The following is a 27,468-nucleotide window of genomic DNA, read 5'->3' on the forward strand; positions in this document are numbered from 1 at the left end:
TCTAGCTGTGTGTAGGGAGGAGGTGATCCAGTCTCTAGCTGTGTGTAGGGAGGAGATGATCCAGTCTCTAGCTGTGTGTAGGGAGGAGATGATCCAGTCTCTAGCTGTGTGTAGGGAGGAGATGATCCAGTCTCTAGCTGTGTGTAGGGAGGAGGTGATCCAGTCTCTAGCTGTGTGTAGGGAGGAGATGATCCAGTCTCTAGCTGTGTGTAGGGAGGAGGTGCGCGTGGTGGCTGACCGCCTGCTCCATGGAGCTTTTGAAGGCGCGGTACGTGGAGGAGACGGGCAGGAGGAGGCGTCTGGAGCCAGGGTCTCTCTGAGGGAAGAGACCTTCGTCCGCCAACACCTCCCTTCTTCCTCCGCCTCTCTTCCTCTTCGCTCCGTTGCCCTCGCCCTGTGGTGGGTGGAGGAAGGATATGGAGGGAGGAGAGAGGAGGGCAGCCGTCGCCAGGAGATCCTCGGCTCCGGTGGAGAAACGGAGGAGATCCTGCAGGGAGATAGAGCTCCTCCCAACTGAGAGGAGGGAGGAGAGAGGAGAGAGAGGAGAGGAGAGGAGAGGGAGAGGGACGGGGAGAGGAGAGGGAGAGGGAGAGGGAGAGGAGAGGAGAGGAGAGGGAGAGGAGATGGGAGGAGAGGAGAGGAGAGGAGAGGGAGAGGAGGAAACGTGAAAAGGAGAGTAAATTAGTTTACAGGAGTGCGATCGTCGAGGTTTAAACACTCACTCGCTCTATCACACACACACACACACACACACACACACACACACACAGCAGTCCACCTACGTAGACTACGGCAAAACAACCACCACAGAACCGTAAATCCAGCTTAAATCTAGATCACCTTCACACTCCAACAGGAAGTGTCTCCAGTATCCGAGGACGGGCGTCTCTCTGCTCAGCCTCTCCTCCTGCTCAGAGAACTTCACGGTGAAGACGTGAGCGAGCGTCTGAGCCGAGAGCCGACCGGCCGCTTCACAGAAAACCGCACAGAAGGCCGACGGGAACAGCTGCACCTGCACACGGTTAAACAACGTCAGCACTCTGCATGTTCTTAAATATGTCTTTAAAATTATAACACATGCACGCCATACCTGATCAAAGACACCCAACGTCTGCAGACCCTCCCGAAACCTGCAGGACAAACACAAGTCAGGAGAGGAGGAGAGGAGAGGAGAGGAGGAGAGAGGAGGAGAGAGGATGAGAGGGGAGGGGAGGAGAGGAGAGGAGAAGAAAGGAGATAATTTCATGGAAAGGAGATCCATAAAATAACTGGCCTTTCAAAATAAAAGTCTGCCTGCCTCTATGGGAATTTAACATAGGGGTGTACTGACTTTTGTTGCCAGCGGTTTAGACATTAATGTCTGTGTGTTGAGTTATTTTGAGGGGACAGAACATTTACTCTGTTATACAAGCTGTACACTTCATACTTTACATTGGAGCAAAGTGTAATTTCTTCAGTGTTGTCCCATTAAAAGATATAATGAAATATTTACTAAAATGTGAGGGGTGTACTCACTTTTGTAAGACACTGTAGGTGGATGTACACATGCAAGGAGAATGGATTAATCATATTACACTTTCACATGAGCACATGAAACTAAACTTCAGATTAGTTTTTGCTCATGTACCCTTAGGGGCTCCGTAGTTTTTGACACTTTTTTTGCCAGAAGAAATATTTTACATGTTTTAATTAATACTTTGTATTAGGGGGGAGAAACGAAACTATCGATTTCGGGGTTTTGTCCTTTTTAAAAATAACATTTACATGTGTGAGGCTGACTCGGTGACAAAAACCTCAGAAAGCTGAAAAAAAAAAAATGACAAAAAAGTGACAAAAAAATAGAAAAAAATGACAAAAATATAGAAAAATTGACAAAAATATAGAAAAAAATGACAAAAATATAGAAAAATTGACAAAAATATAGAAAAAAATGACAAAAAAATGACAAAAAAATAGAAAAAATGACAAAAATATAGAAAAAGTGACAAAAATATAGAAAAAATGACAAAAAAATGACAAAAAAAATAGAAAAAATGACAAAAATATAGAAAAAGTGACAAAAATATAGAAAAAATGACAAAAATATAGAAAAAAATGACAAAAATATAGAAATAAATGACAAAAAAATGACAAAAAAATAGAAAAAAAATGACAAAAATATAGAAAAAGTGACAAAAATATAGAAAAAAATGACAAAAATATAGAAATAAATGACAAAAATATAGAAAAAGTGACAAAAAAATAGAAAAGAATTACAAAAAAAGTGACAAATCCATAAAAAAAACATCAAAAATATCACCAAAGCGACAAAAACATTGAAAAAAAAACCAACTGTATGTAGTTACAAACATCTGGCCAACTCCACGGATATATATATCTCTCCACGGATATATATATGTATATATATATATATATATATATATACACACACACACACACACACACATGCAAGGAGAATGGATTAACCATATTACACTTTCACGGGAGCACATGAAACTAAACTTCAGATTAGTTTAGCTCACTATCCCATATTTTACACGTTTTAATTAATATTTTGTATTAGAGGGGAGAAACAAAACTATCGATTTCGGGGTTTTGTCCTTTTTAAAAATAACATTTACATTACATTTTATTATTTTATTAATATTTAGTGTGAGATTTCTTCGTCAGAAGTGTATTAATGTGCAGCGAGGCGTCTGCGTACCTCTGCAGCGGTAGCTGCATCCTGGTGATCATGGTGAAGCCGACCAGATCCTCCAGCAGAGCCTCTCGCTGCTGCAGGCTGCTGATTGGTCGGTTGCAGCCGGCTAACTCCAGGAACTCCCAACTCTCCGCCATGACTTCTCTCAGGGCGTCTAAAGACTCCGCCTCGGCCATCTGAAATCAGCCACACAGTCATTTAAAGAAATCCATTAGATATTTTCCTCATATCGAAGTTAAACAAGATTTAAATAGACAAAAAACTTCTGTTTTGAAATTATTTTCCAACAAACTTGTGAGACTCATTCTGCTGACTCGGCGACAAAAAGGCACAAAAATATAGAAAAAAAATTACAAAAAAATTACAAAAAAGTGCCAAAATATAGGAAAAAATGACCAAAATATAGAAATAAATGATAAAACAATGACAAAAAAGTGACAAAAATATAAAAACAAAATGACAAAAAAAATGACAAAATATAGGAAAAAATGACCAAAAAGTGACCAAAAATATAGAAACAAAATGACAAAAATATAGAAAGAAAATGACAAAAATATAGAAAAATAATAACCGAAAAAATGACCAAACTATAGGAAAAAAATGACAAAAAAAGTGACCAAAATATAGAAAGAAAATGACAAAAATATAGGAAAAAATGACCAAAAAATTGCAAAAATATAGAAACAAAATGAAAAAAATATAGAAAAATAATAACCAAAAAAATTACCAAACTATAGGGAAAAAATGACAAAAAAAGTGACCAAAATATAGAAACAAAATGACAAAAAAGTGACAAAAAAAAAAAAAAGTGACAAAAATATATATTTTTTTAAATTACAGACGTGAGAAATCTGTTGAGAAAAAAAAAAAAAAAAAGCATCAAAAATATCACCAAAGTGACAAAAACACTGAACAAAGCGCCTGCATGTAATCAAGTGTAACGAACATAAGTGTGATGGAAATGAAACGAAAAAAAAACTTTTCGGCTGATCTGGTGCGACTCACCCTGCCGACTAGGCGGCTGAAGTGCGTGTCGGGGGTCATGTGAGCGGCGGCGAGCGGCCGGTTGGCCGGGTAGTTGAACAGACACTGGTAGAGAGCGGGGGAGAAGAAGCCGACCGGCGGACCGCCGTGAACCAGACACAGAGCCAGCAGGCAGCCCACGTCGAAGTACAGGTCGTCACGTAGAGCTGCACACAGACAAAGATCCATCTATACTAGAGCTGCACACACACACACACACACAAAGATCCATCTATAGAGCTGCGCGCGCACACACACACACACACACACACACACACACACACACACACACACACACACACACACACACACACACACACACAAAGATCCATCTATACTAGAGCTGCGCACACACACACAAAGATCCATCTATAATAGAGCTGCTCACACACACACAAAGATCCATCTATAATAGAGCTGCTCACACACACAAAGATCCATCTATACTAGAGCTGCTCACAGACACAAAGATCCATCTATACTAGAGCTGCACACAGACACAAAGCTGGGTTACCCAAAAGTTCATTTATACATATCAGAAATGTTTAGATATCAATACCAGTATCGGAAAGGCCTCAGATACTGCCTAAAATGCTAGTATCGGCAGTGTTTTCTTCAGTTTGTCGAAGACTTAAGGTCCTTGCACACTGAGCTACGGTGCCTCTGCTAAATAGTCTCAGGAAGGAACTTGTTTTGGTGGAACATGTGGACGTTCAAAAGTAGTTTTAGTCGTGCAACAGAAAACTCAGATTGGACAGATAGTCTAGCTAGCTGTCTGGATTTACCCTGCAGAGATCTGAGGAGGAGTTAACCATAGTCCTCACAAATCCACCAGAGGTTAGAACGTCAACACGGAGACAGAGGAAGGGGACGGACATCCGGCCGAAAATGAGGGACATCCGGCGTAATTTTCAGCGGCAACGGAGCAATCCGGGAAGAGGAACATCGTGGATATAGACCAGTGTCTGACTAAATCAGTTGTACACACTCCTGTCCATCTTCTATCTGTGGACATGTTGCTACGCTGTTTAAAAATACAGCGTAATGCGTTGTTATCAACTGGTATTGCAAGTTTGACCCCGAGGACAACAGGAGAGTTAACCCTGATTATAATAATGACCAAAATGCTTTTGATTATGTTGTTTTTTTTCCATAAATAGATGAACCCTGTTTTAAAATAAATGAGAGTAAAATGATGGTTGATACCCTGGGAGTCCAGCGCCAGGTTTTTGGATCCGTCCGGACCCTCGAACACGACCGAGTCCTGGATCTGCTGCACCAGCAGCTTCAGGAAGTACTTCCTGGCCGCGTCGCTGCCCTGGAGGCTGCTGGGAAACGTAGTCTGCTGGCCGCCTTTAAATCTGGACGGAGATGATGAGAAGAGACAAATGAAAAACTTTTTGTAGGAGTAAAAGAGTCAATCGTAGTCAGGTTATGCCAACAATTAGTTTCTTGATGAAGATAAAGACGAAACATGGGCGCCAGGATAGCTCACTTGGTAGAGCGTGCGCTCATATATGGAGGTTTGCTCCTCGACGCAGCGGCCGCGGGTTCGACTCCGACCTGCAGCCCTTTGCTGCATGTCATTCCCCCCCCTCTCTCTCCTTTCATAGCTTCAGCTGTCCTGTCAAATAAGTAGAGCTTAGATCGGCCCAAAAAATCCACCCCGAACCTGCCCGAGCCCGAGCACGTTGTGTCCGAGCCCGGCCCGGCCCGACACATTAACTGTAATTATGAGCCCGAGCCCGATTTAAACCTGCCCGACGTGGGCCGTTATAACTGACGTTCTCAACTACAATTCAGAGTTGTTTGAACTACAGAAATCTGTTTAGAATAATACAACAAGGACGAAGCTGTAAACTGCTGTTAGTTTAGAATGGAACGGATCGCAGATGGATCTGAATGAAGAAACGTAAAAAAAAAAATAAACAATGATGAACAACATATTGTTGTCACTGCCCACGACTTGTTTAAACTGCTTCCATACCTCCGACTTTCCTCCACACTTGCTCAAAGGTAATTCTCCTGTTTTTCTTTTTTTCTTTACATCTTCAAGCTCCCGGTGTGATGCGTGTGAGAGGAGGAGACTCCGCGCATGAAGTGCTGCATTTTGTAACTGCAGCCTAACTTTTGTACACATTTGTTACTATATATATGTGTATATATATATATATATATATATATATTTATTTATAATATTTCTGATTATGGCATAGCTATCTCCCCACCCAATTAGGATAATAAGGTAATGGATTAAAAAAAAAAAAAAAAAATTGCTTGATCAAGGGTCCGGCCCGGCCCGAGGATGTGGTGGAAAATAACGGCCCGAGCCGAGGTCAAACTCTACAAATAAAGGCCTAAAAATGCCCCCCCCCCCCAAAAAAAAATCATCTTTAAAAATAAATAAAGACGAAACGGAGAAAACAAAACCGTTCTCACTCACAACTAAAATACCGACACATGGTCAGATACCGACGCAAAAATCAACCTTTAGAGTTTTCTTGCATGAAAAATGACAAAAAAAAAAAAAGACGCAAAATGACCGAAACATACACAATGTTATTTAGTTTTTTTACATGGACGCAAAAAACGCTGTTCAACCAGACTGTCGTTTATTTCCATAGTTGATTAATCTTTTGGTAGTTGTTTGGTAGTTGACTACAATGTCAGAAAGTGGATCAGTGTTTCCCGAAGCCCAAGATGACGTCCTCATTATTATAAAAGGTGAGTTTGTGGTCGGCTCACCTGACGGTCAGAGCGTGTGTCGGGTCGAAGTCGGGCCTCCGTACCAGCTCCACGCCAGCACACAGAGCCTGGTCGCCGTCCACCTCCACCTGCACACAGAGGGGGCGGAGCCTAGGGCCCAACGCCTGCAGCATCTCCTCTGGGGATCCAGATCCTACAGGTAACGACGGTCTGAGAGGGGGGGGGGAGAGAGGGGGGGAGGGAGAGAGGGAAAGAGAGAGAGAGAGAGAGGGGGGGGAGGGAGAGAGAGGGGGGGGAGGGAGAGAGAGGGGGAAAGGGAGGGAGAGAGAAAGGGGGGGAGAGAAAGAGGGAAAGAGAGAGACAGAGAGAGAGAGAGAGACAGAGAGACAGAGAGAGAGAGAGAGAGAGAGGGGGGAGAGAGAGGGAGAGAGACAGAGAGACAGAGAGAGAGAGAGAGAGCGAGAGAGAGACAGAGACAGAGAGACAGAGAGAGAGAGACAGAGAGAGAGAGAGAGAGAGAGAGAGAGAGAGAGAGAGACACAGAGAGAAAGAGAGAGGGAGAGAGAAAGAGAGAGGGAGAGAGAGAGAGAGAGCGACAGAGAGAGAGAGAGAGAGAGCGACAGGGAGGGAGAGAGAGAGAGAGAGAGAGAGATAGAGAGCGAGAGAGAGAGATAGAGAGACATGTTTATAATTAGTTTTTTGAGTTTCCAACAGAAAGAGAACATCCGGTGCTCTGGAGCACCGGGGGCGCCAGATGTCAGGCTTTATCCTGGAAATGTACGTCCGTTGTTCTAAACTAGTGTTTACCTTCTACAGCTGAGGGGGGAGTGGATGGGGGACAGGTGGCGTTTGGACAGCAGACTCCTCCTCTGTCCTCCCTGAGGAGACGCAACCAGGGACGCTGCAGCAGACAAACACATGGCTCGCATTCAAAAACTGCAGCTTAATTACAACAATATCAATAACAAAATGAACAATAATTGTAAATCTAAGATGAGATAAACAGACCCACGTTTAACCAAATGAAGACAACATAATCAACTACTAACTGACTTTCTTAAAGTGCCCATATTATGAAAAAAATCACTTTTTCTGGGATTTGGGGTGTTATGTTGTGTCTCTGGTGCTTCCACACACATACAAACTTTGATAAAAATCCATCCATGCTGTTTAGAGTGAGATACAGTTTCTGAATGTGTCCTGCCTTCAGTCTCTGGGTGAGCTGGTCAAAATCTGCACGGCTTGTGACGTCACAAGCCGAAACGAGCAGGCTAACCGCAACCATTAGCTCGTAGCGTTAGCATGCTAACGCTATGGCTAACACTAGCATGCTAACGCTAGCATGCTACCTCGTTCTCAATAGCAAAGCACTGCTACAACACACACAAGTTCACCATAATCTACAAAAGAACTACTTCCATGTGCGCCCTCATTTAGAAGTCTCCCAGCTAATCCTGCCTTGTAACTGACCCAAGTTGTAGAAACAGCCTTTCTTTTACTGTCTATGGAGCTAGCTAGCTGACATGATCTACATCTGAGCTACTGGGCATGTGCAGTGCAATCAAAGATAGTACAGAAGAAGAAGAAGAAAAGAGGTCTCACTCTGTAGCTAAAACAGAGACCAGCTGAAAAGAGGATCTGCAGCAGTGAGAGAGAGCGGTGCAGTACAACAACAATATGGTGTTTTTAGAAAATTAAACCATGTAAACCTATTCTGGTACAACCTTAAAATACAATTATGAACCTGAAAATGAGCATAATATGGCTGCTTTAATAACCACTTTTTTTCTGGATTTGAAAGATAGTTGTTTTTTTTTTGCAGAGCCTTTAACACACTTAACGTTCAAAATTAGCACCATCTACTAGACAAATGCTGTTAAAATATGCAAGTGGCTGCTAGGGGTGGGGGAAAAATGGATACAGCATAGTATCGCATTATTTTCTGTGGCAATACTGTACGCCATGTACAATACACAGACGCCAAGTATGGATCTTTTATTATATATGTCTGTTGGTCAGTTTGTCTGCTTGATAATCTGATTTTGCAGCAATACAATTGAAGTGAGATGAACAAACAGAGAAATATATATTTTTAGATAAAACTGATGTTGACAAAGTTTACTTTTGGGGAAATAACTGATTTCCACCCCTAGTGGCTGGTAGATTTCTTCACTCACCAGCCAAAAAAAACTATGGTAATGTAGTGAGTGGATGGTGAAATTGGAGCATTCACTATCCATTTGGCTGGTGGATTTTGAACCCTTGCTTCCTTCCTCCTTCCTGTTGACCATGCAACTTTTAGTTTTTCTCGGTCAAAATTTTAGTTGTTCTGTGGCCGGGTTGGTTCAGTGGGTAGAGCAGGCGCACGTATACTGAGAGGTGTATGCCTCGACGCAGAGAGTCTCTCTCTCTCTCTCTCTCTCTCTCTCAGAAAAGCCCAAATAATCTTGTTTAGCTTTTTTTTCTTCTTTTCATCCGTTTTTCGCTGCGTTTCTGAAGTTCTTTTGTCTTCAATTGCTATAAAATTTAATAAAACACCCAAATTCAATGAAAATAGTGAAGTGATCATTTATTTTACTTGTGACGAGCGTTGTAGGAAACCATCCACGTTATTTTCTTTGACAATTTGGTTGAAAGAAACCTAAATTTCTGATGTAGAAAGTTTTTGAAAACGGGTCAAATTTGAGCCGAGAAAAACAGGAGGGTTCAACGAGGATCTTGACCCGATCCATTTCCCTCCGCAGACAGAAAGTTACTGTAAACTAGGGCTGAACGATTTTTGAAAATAATGTAATTGCGATTTTTTTCCCAAATATTGCGATTTCGATTCGATTATTTTTTTAAGCTCTTTGTCTTCTGTATTATTCAACAAAGAGAAACAATAAATCATTTTATAGTATGAACAACACACAATTACACACTAGACAGTTAAAAAAGTAAAAATATAGTATACACACACACACACACACGTGTATTTTTTACAGTGCACAGAGAGGAGCTGCCTCCAGCCCCTCCCCCTCGTGAAGTTGCGTGCTGCCGTGTGCACTTGTTCAGAGAGGCTATCGTTACGTTAGCATGTTGCTGGTGTTCTTGTTCAGAGAGGCTATCGTTACGTTAGCATGTTGCTGGTGTTCTTGTTCAGAGAGGCTATCGTTACGTTAGCATGTTGCTGGTGTTCTTGTTCAGAGAGGCTATCGTTACGTTAGCATGTTGCTGGTGTTCTTGTTCAGAGAGGCTATCGTTACGTTAGCATGTTGCTGGTGTTCTTGTTCAGAGAGGCTATCGTTACGTTAGCATGTTGCTGGTGTTCTTGTTCAGAGAGGCTATCGTTACGTTAGCATGTTGCTGGTGTTCTTGCCGTGGGATTAACTGGACTAATAAAACTGTTGAAACACCGCGGCCACGCTGCTGTGAAAGCTCCCCGAATGTCATTTATCAGAGTCTGGTTGTTACCCCTCTCAGTGGCAGCTCCTCCACTCATATCTTTATAACGGAGCTAACCGCTAACCGGAGCTAACCGCTAATCAGAGCTAATCGTTGCTAACAGAGCCTTGAGTTCTGTGTCTGTATCCATTAACTGCATGTATGGACTCGAACCAGAATAAAACCCTTCATTTTATTAAAGTGGCTGTAAAAGTTTTAAACTACAACTCGGAGTTGTTTGAATGACAGAAATCAGCTCAAGGTACGGCGTAGCGTTAGCGTGCTAGTTGATGCTTTCTCTACGGAGTGCAGACTGATTTGCTCTCGCGAGTCATGTGACCAAATCGCAGCCTTTGCGATTAGGAAATCGCGTTTTAACATATCGCGATATTATCGAAAATGCAATTAATCGTTCAGCCCTACTGTAAACTGTTAAAAACCAACAGATCCGACCTTTCCCGTCGGTCGCCTGCGTGCAGTCGCTGCAGGCCCAGTCTCTGGTGTCCAACTTCAGCTCCGAACATCTCCTGTGAGTCCCTCTGGAGCCGCACAGCCGGCAGCGAATCACCTCGAACCAACTGAAAGACAAAGGAAATGAACTTTGTTCCACACAGGGGTGCATGATATATCGACTCAATGTCGTTATCGCGATATCACATTGCGCAATATTATATCGAAAGTAGGCCTGCACGATTAATCGTTATAAAATCGCAATCTCGATTCACCCTGTTCACAATTTAATTTTTTTTTTTTTTTTAATGACTTTGATTCTAATTTAATATTACGAGCCGACTGCATCACAAATGTTTTAAACATAGATGCAATGCTCTCCCTTCTCTTCATTGAAGCCTCTATATTTACAGGCTTGTGGTGATGCACAATGTGCTTTAGGCAGCAACACTGCCTAAAAGTTACTAAAGTAACTGCCTAAAAGTTACTGTAAAGTTGATTTTAAAAGTAATTTAGTTACTTTACAGATTACTTGATTTTAAAAGTAACTAAATTAGATTACAAGTTACTTTATTAGTTACATTCAGCAGCTGCTGACAACACCCCCACAGCCTCAACATAAAAATGACAACCGTGACAAAGCTGTTCTGTGAGGCAGCTCAGCGTTGACAGTAGTAGGGATCTAGTTTATTATGGCAGGAAATGAAGGCGAGTCAACCGTGTTTAAGGGCAGCATTTCCTCTACAACATACTGCCCCACCAACCTCTTCAACTCTCCCCCACTTACTGGTTTTGCACCGAAGTCCAGCTTTTGTTGTTTGGGTGGTGGTGGACCTTCTGCTCTCTGCTTCGCACCACCTGCTGGGACTTGCTCTGTAAGTTTGACTGCAGTGCTGCGACTCCAAATGTTTCTTCTAATTTGACGTAGTGTTTTTGTAGCTAGACAGCACTTTGTCACCACCAGCAGAGTGTACAACCAACCTTAATATTGCCATCTTTGGGCGCCTGGTTAGCTCACCTGGTAGAGCAGGCGCCCATATATAGAGGTTTACTCCTCGACGCAGTGGCCGCGGGTTCGACTCCGGTCTGCGGCCCTTTGCTGCATGTCATTCCCCCTCTTTCTCCCCTTTCATGTCTAAGCTGTCCTATACAAATAAAGGCCTGAAATGCCAAAAAAAAGATCCTTTTAATATTGCCATCTTTAGCTGACATAAGCTCAAAATAGTGACTGTATTTCCAGCTAGAAAACGTGCATCTCTCTCCTCCCTCCATTGTTGTTTACGTTTGTGTCGCTGCGTGGTACACGTGACCTGTCCTCATGCTGAAAACGTGACCTGTCATCATGTCCTCATGATGAAAACGTGACTTGTCATCATGTCCTCATGATGAAAACGTGACCTGTCCTCATAACGTGACCTGTCCTCATGCTGAAAACGTGACCTGTCATCATGTCCTCATGATGAAAACGTGACTTGTCATCCCATACGTGACTTCACTCCCCGAGACGCAAGAAGAAAGCAAAAACAATATATATTTTTACTAAGGAAAATGACAAAAATGTAACGCACAGTGACTTGGATAAGTAACTTTAATCAGATTACTAATCTGGAAATAGTAACGCATTAGATTACTCGTTACTGAAAAAAGTGATCAGATTAGAGTAACGCGTTACCCGGCATCACTGGCTATAGGTGCCAAAAAAAAATCTGTTTGGTGCTGCCAATTTGTTTAGTTTTGTCATGGTTCATGTGTGCAATAAACATTACACTTTAACAAAATCACTTAAACACTTAAACAAAATCGTGGCAGAGAATCGTGATATCAATTCTAAGATAAAAAATCGTGATTCATATTTTTCCCCGAATCGTGCAGGCCTAATCGAAAGTGTCGCGATAAGTATGCAATATTTAGTAGAGATGTTCCGGCTCCGATACCGCCTAAAACGCTGGTATCAGTATCTGGAAGTACTGGAGTTAATGCACCGATCAGATACCACGTAATAAAGCCCTAAAGAAAATCTACGTTAGTTTATTTATGTTCTTTTTCTGTTATAACTGACTGTCAAACTGCAGAATAACAGAAAGTTCTGGGTGTTCATTGTTCATGTTTCACAAAGAGATTAACCTGAGCCAGACTGACAACAAAGATAGAAATAATATCACATCTATACAGCGATAGTAGTATACAGATGTTATACATCATATCATCATACAGAGATAGTAGTATACAACTGTTATACATCATATCATCATACAGAGATAGTAGTATACAGCTGTTATACATCATATCATCATACAGAGATAGTAGTATGTAGAATGGGAGGCAGAGCCTTCAGCTATCAGGCTCCTCTCCTGTGGAACCAGCTCCCAATCTGGGTTCGGGGGGCAGACACCGTCGCTACATTTAAGACTAAACTGAAAACTCTCCTCTTTGATAAAGCTTATAGTTAGGGAGTGAGGAGTTGCAGTGAACGCCTAGACCGGCGGGGCAGGGTGTATAGCTGCAGACACAGCACCCCTGCTTTTCTCTGCTTCTCTTTACAGTCATCAGATTTACCTATCGTATAATCAATAATATAGTGCCTCTCCTAGTTATGCTATTATAATTCTAGACTGCCGAGGAAGTTCCTTCTTATGACACGCTCTTTTCTTTTGTTTCCTTTTATGCACATCCTGTCCCAGAAGTGCTTGTTACTAACCTAGCTCTGGGGAGTTTACTCCCCAGAGTCCTTATGTTTCTTCTTCGCCCAGAACATCGCCTCGGATTAGGGCGACACCAAGACCTGGGTCTTGGGTGCAGCTGTGGCTATGGACCTGCTACACCCTGCTACGCTCTGCGATTCCCTGCAATGCCCGGCTACGTCCTGCTGCGTCCACCGCGTCCACCCATGCTCTGCTGTGCCACGCTACATCCTGTACCGTCATAACCCCAACCGTCAGACACCGCCCACCAAGAGTCTGGGTCTGCCGAGGTTTCTTCCTAAAAGGGAGTTTTTCCTCGCCACTGTCGCAATAGCCACTGCTAATGCTTGCTCTTGGGGGAACTATTGGAATTGTTGGGGCTTTATAGAGTGTGGTCTAGACCTACTCTATCTGTAAAGTGTCTCGAGATAACTCTTGTTATGATTTGATACTATAAATAAAATTGAATTGAAATTGAATTGAATTGAATAGTATACAGCTGTTATACATCATATCATCCATACCATGGCTGTGTGGCTTAGTTGTGTTTGATTTAGAGCTTGAAACGCTATAATGATCATGTTTCATTGGCCAGTTACGTTAGTGCACCCCCCTCCACCTTGCCCCCCCCCCCCCCTCTCTCCTCCTCAACAGCATTTAAAGCTACAGACACAGAAATGGCACATCCTAAGGAAAGCTCATTGTGGGACTGGCTCTAGTGGCTGGAATTCTGCACCAAGGCTGAATTTCAGGAAAGAGACTTCAGATACAGTATTAGGGGACCACTAAGGCCTATATAAAGAGACTTCAGATACAGTATTAGGGGACCACTAAGGTCTATATAAAGAGACTTCAGATACAGTATTAGGGGACCACTAAGGTCTATATAAAAGAGACTTCAGATACAGTATTAGGGGACCACTAAGGTCTATATAAAAGAGACTTCAGATACAGTATTAGGGGACCACTAAGGTCTATATAAAGAGACTTCAGATACAGTATTAGGGGACCACTAAGGTCTATATAAAAGAGACTTCAGATACAGTATTAGGGGACCACTAAGGTCTATATAAAGAGACTTCAGATACAGTATTAGGGGACCACTAAGGTCTATATAAAGAGACTTCAGATACAGTATTAGGGGACCACTAAGGTCTATATAAAGAGACTTCAGATACAGTATTAGAGGACCACTAAGGTCTATATAAAAGAGACTTCAGATACAGTATTAGGGGACCACTAAGGTCTATATAAAGAGACTTCAGATACAGTATTAGGGGACCACTAAGGTCTATATAAAGAGACTTCAGATACAGTATTAGGGGACCACTAAGGTCTATATAAAAGAGACTTCAGATACAGTATTAGGGGACCACTAAGGTCTATATAAAAGCATCCAAAAAGCAGCATGTTATAGGACCTTTAACGTTGAACACTAAATAAAAAGAAGAGCATAAATACCCGGTCTTTGCGGAGTGCGTTCGTCCGTGTGTGCAGAGGCAGGTGAGAGCGTCGCAGTGCATGTAAACCTCCAGCAGTTCTGAATATGCATTTTCCTCCAACTCCCATGAGGCATCTCTGCAGAAAAAGCATGACTTAGGACACAGGCTTCGGTTTCTTTCTACCCAGAATCCCTTTGCCTTGTGGGGTTTCTGTTGTTGTAGAGTTCAGGTGTGATGGGAAGACGTTTTAAAGGTGGTGGTACCTCTCGGGGATGTAGATTCCCATCCTCTGCATCTCCTCCTGGAAGGTCTCCTTGTTGTTACAGAGAGTACATCTGAAGAAGAAGAGGCCGGCACTGTGGGCCTGACGCTGACACACAGACACACAGACACACACACAGAGACACACACACACACACAGAGACAAACACACACACACAGAGACAAACACACACACAGAAACACATACACACAAACAGACACAGAAACATCGGCACACAGACACACAAACATAAAAAAAATTGTTTTTTTATTGTAATTTGGGTAAACAGACTCTTTTGACATGCATTACTCAAATATAAGTCACACTACCTGCACACAGTCCCTGTGGAACCAGCTGGAGTGGCAGGACGGACATTTGAGGATGGAGTAGCTCAGGACGGGTTCTATGGAGTCCAAACAGATGGAGCAGGACTGAGGCAGACTGAGGTCTGAACTCACACACAGAGACTGAGTGGGACTGTGATCCGGACAGTAGGACCTGGACACAGAGACACACAGAGACACATAAACCTCTGAATGTCTTAGGGCCCTGACACACCAACCAGACGGCCGACCGTCGGCAGTAAAGTCAGTCGGACTGATCAGTCGGGTCCCGAGGTCTAAAAAAAATTCCTCAGAACACACTGAGGAGACGCTGACTTGAGCGTACGCTCTGTGCGTGCGCGAAACGTAATACGTCTCCATAGCAGCAGGCGGCGCTGCTCTGTATCGTTTCCCAGAAAATGAAAACCGGCAGCTGATTGGACGAACGCGTCACGTGGGTCTGATTTCTCCAGAAATTCACAGCCAGACTGTCATGGCGGCTCGTTCAGAATACGATCTCATATTGGACTAAAATAGTTCACCGAAACGTGTTTCTGAAAACATTTGAAGAGAGAAATAGGCCGTGCAGTTGCTGAATCTGTCTTCATTTCAGATCAACAAAGGTCAGTTTAAAAGATTTTACTCAGATTTTGAGAGACTCATCTGCTCGCCATTTCCGGGTGAGTCCCGACTGTCCTGTCTCCGACTGTCCTGTCTCCGACTGTCCTGTCTCCGACTGAACATGTCAGGTCGGCCCAAATGAAGGCCGATGGCTCCTCGGACGGACGACGGCACGGGACACACCGAACAGACTGGAGTCACCGACCTCGCCAGACGGTCCGACGGCCGATAATCGGGCAGGTGTGTCTTAGACATTACACTCAGTGGCCAGTTTATTAGGTTCATCTTAAGTCTGGTTGTGCAGAGGCTCCACGCAGAGCTTATGCTAGGGGTGGGGGAAATAAATCGATACAGCATAGTATCGCAATATTTTCTGTGGCAATACTGTACCACTGTACAGTACAATACACAGACGCCAAGTATGGATCTTTTATTATATATGTGTTGGTCAGTTTGTCTGCTTGACAATCCCATTTTGCAGCAATACAATTGAAGTGAGATGAACAAACAGAGAAATATATCTTTTTAGATAAAAACTGATGTTGACAAAGTTTACTTTTGGGGAAATAATTAGAAATTGGGAAAAATGTAAAAGTTGGAAAAAAAAAAGGTAATAAATTGCAATATATCACAGAATATTGCAATATGTTTAAAATCGCAATAATATCGTATCGTGACATAAGTATTGTGATGATATCGTATCGTCAGGCCCCTGCTGATTCCCCCCCCTAGCTTACACCGGAGCCTACGTAAGTGGAAGCCTGAAGTTTATACTTGTGCGTTGGTGTGTGCGTCCATTTCTTTAAGAGAATAGCAGGGCCAGAGTGTGTGTGTGTGTGTGTGTGTGTGTGTGTGTGTGTGTGTGTGTGTGTGTGTGTGTGTGTGTGAGTGTGTGAGTGTGTGAGAGCATGGATATTCATGAGCTCTTGTGGTTAATTTGTCGTCTGTCTGTTAAAAACCAAAAAGAAGCATGATTTTCACGCTCGCCTCTCACTAAAACCTGTCTCACTGTGTGTGTGTGTGTGTGTGTGTGTGTGTGTGTGTGTGTGTGTGTGTGTGTGTGTCAGTTAAAAAGGTTCCATCTACTAAAAAACAATCATACGCTACTATTCTTTTTCTGGTCTAGATGTGTATGTTATGTTGACACTGTGCCAGTGCAGACATAATGATGATTGGGGAGTTTAACTACTCAGCTACCTTTACTGCCTTGTATATTTCTTGTACATTTGTAAATTCTATTGTTTTGTTATACTGTATACTTAACAGTATTTCTTACTGTCCTTTCTGGTTTTATTCTTTATATGTTAAGTGAGTGTTGTACTTTGAGAGCAAAGGTTAACCGGAGTCAAATTCCTCGTTTGTTTACCCAAACCTAGCCAATAACCAGTCCTTCCAGTAAAATGTGGAGTTTTTTTCTGATTGTTTTGGGCAAAACTCCTTGATTATGCGTCACGTTTTCTTAAAAAATGCGATGGAATATGCGGGATATTTATGCAATTTTATGCGATGAAATTGCGGGAACTTGCAAAAACTGCGGTTCCATCGTGGCTTCATCGCTTTTCGATGATGTTCACGTCGTGTAATTACGTCACTTCATAACGTTCCCATGGCAACAGGGGAAAATGGCTGCTCTTGTGTGAAGTAAACACAACATTTTTCAACTTTCTGCTAAGATATATGGGACTTTTTTGCGACAAAAATGCGGGGATTATGAAATCATGCAAGCCCCGCATTATGCGGCGAAAGTGCGGCGTATTTGAAAAAATGCGGCCCCCCCTCGCACAAATATGCAGACTTTGGCTGATTATGCGTTGAATTATGAGATTGCATAATTGCGTTTTTCTGGAGGGACTGACTAAAGCTGATTCTGATTCTGATTCTGATGAATAAAGTGTTTAATGTGCAGTCAGCACTCACGGGAAGAGTCCGGTAAACTGAGAGATGTACTTGGATTTCCTCCCGCAGGGGAAGTGGAACATCTTCCTGCAGCTTCGGACGTTACAGCCGACACACGCTCCCTTCTTCTTACAGCAGGAACACGTCTGAAACACACACAGTAACACACACAGTAAACACACACAGTAAACACACACAGTAACACACACACAGTAACACACACACAGTAACACACACAGTAACACACACAGTAACACACACAGTAACACACACACAGTAACACACACAGTAAACACACACAGTAACACACACACAGTAACACACACACAGTAACACACACACAGTAAACACACACAGTAAACACACACAGTAACACACACAGTAACACACACACAGTAACACACACACAGTAAACACACACAGTAAACACACACAGTAACACACACAGTAACACACACACAGTAAACACACACAGTAACACACACACAGTAACCACACACAGTAAACACACACACAGTAACACACACAGTAACACACACACAGTAAACACACACACAGTAAACACACACACAGTAAACACACACACAGTAACACACACAGTAAACACACACAGTAACACACACAGTAACACACACAGTAACACACACACACAGTAACACACACACACAGTAACACACACAGTAAACACACACAGTAAACACACACAGTAACACACACAGTAACACACACACAGTAACACACACAGTAACACACACAGTAAACACACACAGTAACACACACACAGTAACACACACACAGTAACACACACAGTAACACACAGTAACACACAGTAACACACACAGTAAACACACACAGTAAACACACACAGTAACACACACAGTAAACACACACAGTAACACACACACAGTAACACACACACAGTAACACACACACAGTAAACACACACAGTAACACACACAGTAACACACACACAGTAACACACACACAGTAAACACACACAGTAACACACACACAGTAACACACACACAGTAACACACACAGTAACACACACAGTAACACACACAGTAACACACACACACAGTAACACACACACACAGTAACACACACAGTAAACACAGTAAACACACACAGTAACACACACAGTAACACACACACAGTAACACACACAGTAACACACACAGTAACACACACAGTAACACACAGTAACACACAGTAACACACACAGTAACACACACAGTAACACACACAGTAACACACACAGTAAACACACACAGTAACACACACACAGTAACACACACACAGTAACACACACACAGTAAACACACACACAGTAACACACACAGTAACACACACACAGTAACACACACACAGTAAACACACACACAGTAAACACACACACAGTAACACACACAGTAAACACACACAGTAACACACACAGTAAACACACACAGTAAACACACACAGTAACACACACAGTAACACACACACAGTAACACACACACAGTAACACACACACAGTAAACACACACAGTAACACACACACAGTAAACACACACACAGTAAACACACACACAGTAACACACACACAGTAAACACACACAGTAACCACACACAGTAAACACACACACAGTAACACACACAGTAACACACACAGTAACACACACACAGTAAACACACACACAGTAACACACACAGTAACACACACACAGTAACACACACAGTAAACACACACAGTAACACACACAGTAACACACACACACAGTAACACACACACACAGTAACACACACACAGTAACACACACAGTAACACACACACACAGTAACACACACACACAGTAAACACACACAGTAACACACACAGTAACACACACAGTAACACACACAGTAACACACACACAGTAACACACACACAGTAACACACACACAGTAACACACACACAGTAACACACACAGTAACACACACAGTAACACACACACAGTAACACACACACAGTAACACACACACACAGTAACACACACACACAGTAACACACACACAGTAACACACACACAGTAACACACACAGTAACACACACAGTAACACACACACAGTAACACACACACAGTAACACACACAGTAAACACACACAGTAACACACACACAGTAACACACACACAGTAACACACACAGTAACACACACACAGTAACACACACAGTAACACACACACAGTAACACACACACAGTAACACACACAGTAACACACACAGTAACACACACACAGTAACACACACACAGTAAACACACACACAGTAACACACACAGTAACACACACACAGTAACACACACACAGTAAACACACACAGTAACACACACAGTAACACACACAGTAACACACACACAGTAACACACACACAGTAACACACACAGTAAACACACACAGTAAACACACACAGTAAACACACACAGTAACACACACACAGTAACACACACACAGTAACACACACACAGTAACACACACAGTAACACACACAGTAACACACACAGTAAACACACACAGTAAACACACACAGTAAACACACACAGTAAACACACACAGTAACACACACAGTAACACACACAGTAACACACACAGTAAACACACACAGTAACACACACAGTAACACACACAGTAACACACACACAGTAACACACACACAGTAACACACACAGTAACACACACAGTAACACACACAGTAACACACACACACAGTAACACACACACACAGTAACACACACACACAGTAACACACACACAGTAAACACACACAGTAACACACACAGTAAACACACACAGTAACACACACAGTAACACACACACAGTAACACACACACAGTAACACACACAGTAACACACACAGTAACACACACAGTAACACACACACAGTAACACACACAGTAAACACACACAGTAACACACACAGTAACACACACAGTAACACACACACAGTAACACACACAGTAACACACACACAGTAACACACACACAGTAACACACACACAGTAACACACACACAGTAACACACACACAGTAACACACACACAGTAACACACACAGTAAACACACACAGTAACACACACAGTAACACACACAGTAACACACACAGTAACACACACACAGTAACACACAGTAACACACACAGTAACACACACAGTAACACACACAGTAACACACACAGTAACACACACACAGTAACACACACAGTAAACACACACAGTAACACACACAGTAACACACACACAGTAACACACACACAGTAACACACACAGTAACACACACAGTAACACACACACAGTAACACACACACAGTAACACACACAGTAACACACACACAGTAACACACACACAGTAACACACACAGTAACACACACACAGTAACACACACACAGTAACACACACACAGTAACACACACACAGTAACACACACACAGTAACACACACAGTAAACACACACAGTAACACACACAGTAACACACACAGTAACACACACAGTAACACACACACAGTAACACACAGTAACACACACAGTAACACACACAGTAAACACACACAGTAACACACACAGTAACACACACACAGTAACACACACAGTAACACACACAGTAAACACACACAGTAAACACACACAGTAAACACACAGTAACACACACACAGTAAACACACACAGTAACACACACAGTAACACACACACAGTAACACACACAGTAACACACACACAGTAACACACACAGTAACACACACACAGTAACACACACACAGTAACACACACAGTAACACACACAGTAACACACACACAGTAACACACACACAGTAACACACACAGTAACACACACAGTAACACACACACAGTAACACACACAGTAAACACACACAGTAACACACACAGTAACACACACAGTAACACACACAGTAACACACACACAGTAACACACAGTAACACACACAGTAACACACACAGTAAACACACACAGTAACACACACAGTAACACACACAGTAACACACACACAGTAACACACACAGTAACACACACAGTAACACACACAGTAAACACACACAGTAAACACACAGTAACACACACACAGTAAACACACACAGTAACACACACAGTAAACACACACAGTAACACACACAGTAACACACACAGTAACACACACACAGTAACACACACAGTAACACACACAGTAAACACACACAGTAAACACACACAGTAAACACACAGTAACACACACACAGTAAACACACACAGTAACACACACAGTAAACACACACAGTAACACACACAGTAACACACACAGTAACACACACACAGTAACACACACAGTAACACACACAGTAACACACACAGTAACACACACAGTAACACACACACAGTAAACACACACAGTAACACACACTGAGATACATCTACCAACGTGTCCCTGAGTGAGACACTTAACTCCTAGTTACTCCAGAGGAGTGTTACCTCTGATAGATATATAGACATTATAAAGCATCAGCTAAATGACGTGTGATGTAATGGTACTATAGATTACATTTGTTTTTTAAATGATCTTGACTTTGAAAATCAACATTGAGCTATCGATCCTTTTTGTGACCTAGAAGAAGATTAATTTCCAGGTACTTTCTTTCATTCTGAACTATTGAAGACATAAATGATTATGTGAGCAACTAAGTATTAGACAGGTTATGGGTTTGTGTTGAGTGTTATCTGATGTACAGGGCCCTATTTTAACGATGTAAGGTCACGGCGTGAAGGTCCTGGTGCAGGTGTGTTTAGGGCGTGTCCAAATCCACTTTTGCTAGTTTGACAGCAGAAAAAAGGCTCCGTGTGCCGGGGTCATGGTTCTAAAGGGTTGTACTTAGTGTCTTCATTAATCAGAGGGGTGTTTTGGGCGTAACATGCAATCAACCAATCAGAGATCATCTCCCATTCCCTTTAAAAGCCAGGCGTGTTTGGACCTTGGAGCATTGATATTATGATGGAGGATTTACACCGTAATATTATTATTTGTAATCTTCTGCATGTGTGTGTGCTGCTGTGTGTCCCTGTGTGTGTAACAAGCATAGTGTGCGTGCTGTGCACGAGTCTAGGAGCATTTTACTAATGCTCTGTTAAAATAACAATGAAATGCTGCGTTATTGACTTTAGACCAGGTTTTTGTTGGTCAATGGCGCGACCACTTCCCGCTGCCTCAAGATAGCAATACTCCCAGAATGCACCTGAACACACCTCCCTGTAAGACCATGGGCCACAGATGGGAGCAGGTGCATTTGTTATTTAAAAGACGTGGACGCTGGACGGGAAACTGACAACTGCGTCGGTCTTAAACTAACAAAGACACTTGGGTTGGGCTTTGCGCTGCGCTGGGTGCAAGATAGGGTCCTTAGTGTTTACTTTTGTTGTATTGTGAGTATGAATGTATTCCAGCTTATGTAATATTCTTATTAAATAATAGAGAACTCAGACAGACAGAAGCTGACGGGGATCTTAATAAACAAACAAACAAACAAGAGAAAAGATGGATTTGAACGTCTCACCAGTCGAGCCGACCGGCGGATCTCCTGTCTGATGTCCTCCAGCAGGAAACCGAAGACGCCCTCGTCCTCTTCTCCTCGCTGGTAAACTCCACAGGACGTCAGCTGTGACACAGGACACACACATACACACACACACACACACACACACACACACACACACACACACACACACAGATGATAACTGTGTCATAATAATTATGATAACACGCGACTGTTTGCTGTCCTGGCTCCTAAATATTGGAATGTGCTCCCCATTGACATCAGGACGGCTGAAAGTTTTTAAATAGTTTGATCATTTTATTTTTGTCTTGTTAAGCATTTTGTAATTTTTTTTTTTTTTTTTTTTAAAGGTTTGAAGATATGTGAGGAATTATGATTCGTGATTATAATTGATGAAGCACGGAACTACAAGAACACAGAGACACTCACACAGACAGACTCACCAAACAGAAGTAGTGGACAGAGAGCTTTTCCTCTTTGAGTGTGACTTTCTCTCCAAACATGGCCGGGTCATCATCACTGAGCCTGCAGAGAGCACAGCCTGGACGGAGACAGAGACGGAGAGAGAGAGAGACGGAGACAGAGACGGAGAGAGAGAGAGACGGAGAGACGGAGACAGAGACGGAGAGACGGAGAGACAGAGAGAGAGAAAGAGAGAAAGAGAGACGGAGAGAGAGAGAGACGGAGACGGAGACAGAGACGGAGAGACGGAGAGACGGAGAGACGGAGAGACGGAGAGACGGAGAGACAGAGAGAGAGAAAGAGAGAAAGAGAGACAGAGAGAGAGAGAGAGAGAGAGAGAGACAGGGAGAGAGACAGGGAGAGAGAGATAGACAGAGAGAGACAGAGAGAGAGAGAGACAGAGAGACAGAGAGAGAGACAGAGAGAGAGAGACAGAGACAGGGAGAGAGAGAGAGAGAGAGAGAGAGAGAGAGAGAGAGAGAGAGAGAGGGAGATAGAGAGAGAGACAGAGAGAGATAGAGAGGGAGACAGAGAGAGATAGAGAGAGAGATAGAGAGGGAGACAGAGAGAGATAGAGAGAGAGATAGAGAGCGCGAGAGAGAGATAGAGAGCGAGAGAGAGAGATAGAGAGCGAGAGAGAGAGAGAGTGAGCGAGAGCGAGAGAGAGACAGAGACAGAGACAGAGAGACAGTTACACCGTTAATCGTTACATCCCTACTTACATTCAAACTTAGGAACACACGCAAGTCATCACACTTCAAGCCAAGTCTCGATTCATTTATCTTTTGTCAAGTCACAAGTCATCAGAAAGGAAGTCAAAGGCTGCACCTCATGGCCCTTATCTGACAGCTCCTCGCTCCTCAGCTGAACAGGAAGTTGTTCTGTCCCTCCTCGGTGAAGGCCGTCTCACAGCTCTTATTTCTGCCCAGAGGAGCGAGGAGCGAGGAGGGATCATGGAGGAGCTATAGGCGAGGATACAGAGAGCAGCCTTCCTGCAACTGAAGGAGGCAGGAGTTGCTAACTCCGCCCAAACAGCTGACGGATTCATGTGACGCTTCAGAGGAAAGGACGTCTCATCTCTCTAAAAGGCCCTGACCCACCAACCAGACGGCCGACCGTCGGCAGTAAAGTCAGTCGGACTGATCAGTTGGGTCCCCGAGGTCCAAAAAAAATGCCTCAGAACACACTGAGGAGACGCCGACTTGAGCGTATGCACGTGCGCAAAACGTAATACGTCTCCATAGCAGCAGGCGGCGCTGCTCTGTATTGTTTCCCAGAAAATGAAAACCGGAAGCTGATTGGACGAACGCGTCACGTGGGTCTGGTTTCTCCAGAAATTCACAGCCAGACTGTCATGGCGGCTCGTTCAGAATATGATCTCATATTGGACTAAAATAGTTCACCGAAACGTGTTTCTGAAAACATTTTAAGAGAGAAATAGGCCGTGCAGTTGCTGAATCTGTCTTCATTTCAGATCAAAAAAGGTCAGTTTAACAGATTTTACTCAGATTTTGAGAGACTCATCCGCTCGCCATTTCCGGGTGAGTCCCGACTGTCCTGTCTCTGACTGAACATGTCAGGTCGGCCAAAATGAAGGCCGACGGCTCCTCTGACGAACGACGGCACGGAACACACTGAACAGACTCGAGTCACCGACCTCGCCAGACTGTCTGACGGCCGATAATCGGCCCGGTGTGTCAGCACCCTAAAACACATTTGCTCGTTGCCTCTCTCCTCCCGTGATTTCCTGGCGTCTCTCCCGAGCCTCCTCAGTGGGAGGGACTAAGACGCGGAGGAAGGGAGGCAAGTGGAGGAGTCGAGGAGGCAATTTAAGGGCTATGAGATGCACCTTATATCAACGGCGTTTCACTTTCAGGATTGCCCCGTTGCCGCCGGAAATACCGCCAGAAGTCCTTAATTTTCTGCCGGATGTCCGTCCCCTTCCTCTGTCTCTGTGTTGGCGTTCTAACCTCCGGTGGATTTGTGAGGACTATGATTAACTGCTCCTCAGATCTCTGCAGGGTAAATCCAGACAGCTAGCTAGACTATCTGTCCAATCTGAGTTTCTGTTGCACGACTAAAACTACTTTTGAACGTACACATGTTCCACCAAAACAAGTTCCTTCCTGAGACTATTTAGCAGAGGCACCGTGGCTCCGTCTGGAGCTTAGCCCCGCCCAAGATGATTGTGATTGGTTTAAAGAAATGCCAATAAACCAGAGCAGGTTTTCCTCCCATCCCAGAATGTTATGTGGACTAGACAGACCTTCCTCCGCAGAGCTGTGGAGGAAGGTCTGGACATGCGAGACTATCAAAAAGGTGACATGAGTCGACTCGAGTCCAAGTCACCAAGTCTCAAGTCCACATATCTGCTCTTCTCACAGCAAACAGATGTGATATAGTGATAATAATAATGTGTGAATGAGCTGCAGATGACTCACAGTCCTCCGGCTTGCTGCCGGCGTGGGCGCCCTGCGACATTCTTGCCTTCTTCTTCTTCATGTTGGTGTGAAGCGACCCTGCAGGAAACCAGCAGAAAGGTCAGAGGTCAGAACTGAGTCAAGATTTAACAACATTTTATTGACTTCATTGAACAAGAACCACCAGGGTGAACAATGATAGCAGTAGAAACACTAGGCCTGCACGGTCAGTGTAACGCTTATCACACAGCACAAACAGACCAGTGTTTTCTCTATGTTGATTTGACTGTGGCGGCCCCCCCCACGGCAACATTTCTGCCCCCCACGGTATCAGAAACAGGGCTGCATTGTGAGAGTGCATGTCGCGGAGAATAGCGCGGTCACTCGGCAGAAAAAGGGAGAAAGGAAAAAGACGCTGTCCGCATGATAAGCCAGTTGAGATGGTGTGTGTGCATCCTTGAGAACTGTAAGTGGTATAACTGATGTTGTCAGATCATTTAAGCCTGGTCTTGTAAATTTAAATAAGGTTAACTGGTGATTTTCGTTGTTTGTGTTCTTCACCTGCTAGCTAAATTGCACGTGGCTGTTGTCGCTATAATAGCAATCGCTTACGTTTGTATTTTAGGTGCATTATTTACATGCTACAGTAGTTACACTGCATTAAGATCATGTAATTAATAGAATGTTTAGCCTATATGTCAAGATCAAAGTTGGCCTATATAGTAACTCAAAAAATACAGTTCACTGTTCATTCACTGTGTGTGAATAGAGGTGAATACATATATTAGTTTGTGTTGCAGTGAAGTGTGTCAGTTATGTTAATGGGGGGGGGGGGGGGGGGCTGCCCCCACTGCTAAAAAAAAATCCTAAAGGAAACACTGCAGACATTTGGAAAAACAGAAAAATGGGTTCAAACATCCAATTTTTCATTTTTTTTCCACCTTGACAAATTAAAAAATTGGATCTTTAAACTGTTTTTCCAGTTTTCTGTTTTTTATTCAGAGGATCAGAAATTTAGAAAATTGCGTCTGAGCTCCAATTATTAAATACTGCGATGATATTCTCTCCCCACGCCTAGCGTGCGTGTCTGTGTGTGTGTGTGTGTGTGTGCGTGTGCGGCGTGTGTGTGTGCGCGCGCGTGTGTCTGCGCGTGTGTGTGTGCGCGGCGTGTGTGCGCGGCGTGTCTCTGTGTGTGCGCGCGCTCGTGTGTGTGTGTCTGCGTGTGTGTGTGTGTGTGTGTGTGTGTTTGTGTTTGTGTGTGTCTGTCTGTGTGTGTGTGTGTGTCTGCGTGTGTGTGTGGGTGTGTCTATGTGTGTGTGTCTGCGTGTGTGTGTGTGTGTGTGCGCGCGCGCGTGTGTCTGCGTTTGTGTGTGTGTGCGCGGCGTGTGTGCGTGCGTGTCTCTGTGCGTGTGTGTCTGTGTGTGTGTGTGTGTGTGTGTGTGTGTGTGTGTGTGTGTGTGTGTGTGTGTGCGTGTGTTAAATACGTCAGGTGACGTTACGT

General features: G+C 43.4%; 1 protein-coding gene across 1 annotated transcript in view; it reads right to left on the reverse strand.

Annotated features, from left to right (window-relative positions):
- The window catches only part of g2e3 (G2/M-phase specific E3 ubiquitin protein ligase), a 27,791-nt gene continuing 323 nt past the window's right edge, over positions 1-27,468 (reverse strand). The window contains exons 2-17 of the mRNA XM_035994445.1: positions 25,989-26,066; positions 23,529-23,626; positions 23,086-23,187; positions 17,550-17,674; positions 15,018-15,186; positions 14,690-14,796; positions 14,446-14,562; positions 10,307-10,431; positions 7,238-7,331; positions 6,470-6,640; positions 4,931-5,085; positions 3,707-3,891; positions 2,705-2,877; positions 1,091-1,130; positions 841-1,012; positions 1-513 (exon numbers count right to left, since the gene is read on the reverse strand). Coding sequence (XP_035850338.1) covers positions 200-513; positions 841-1,012; positions 1,091-1,130; positions 2,705-2,877; positions 3,707-3,891; positions 4,931-5,085; positions 6,470-6,640; positions 7,238-7,331; positions 10,307-10,431; positions 14,446-14,562; positions 14,690-14,796; positions 15,018-15,186; positions 17,550-17,674; positions 23,086-23,187; positions 23,529-23,626; positions 25,989-26,049 — 2,208 coding nt within the window. The 5' untranslated portion in view covers positions 26,050-26,066 and the 3' untranslated portion in view covers positions 1-199. The remainder of the gene's footprint in view (positions 514-840; positions 1,013-1,090; positions 1,131-2,704; positions 2,878-3,706; positions 3,892-4,930; positions 5,086-6,469; positions 6,641-7,237; positions 7,332-10,306; positions 10,432-14,445; positions 14,563-14,689; positions 14,797-15,017; positions 15,187-17,549; positions 17,675-23,085; positions 23,188-23,528; positions 23,627-25,988; positions 26,067-27,468) is intronic.

Source organism: Sander lucioperca, chromosome 18 (assembly GCF_008315115.2).
Source record: "Sander lucioperca isolate FBNREF2018 chromosome 18, SLUC_FBN_1.2, whole genome shotgun sequence".
In the NCBI taxonomy this organism is placed as follows: Eukaryota; Metazoa; Chordata; class Actinopteri; order Perciformes; family Percidae; genus Sander; species Sander lucioperca.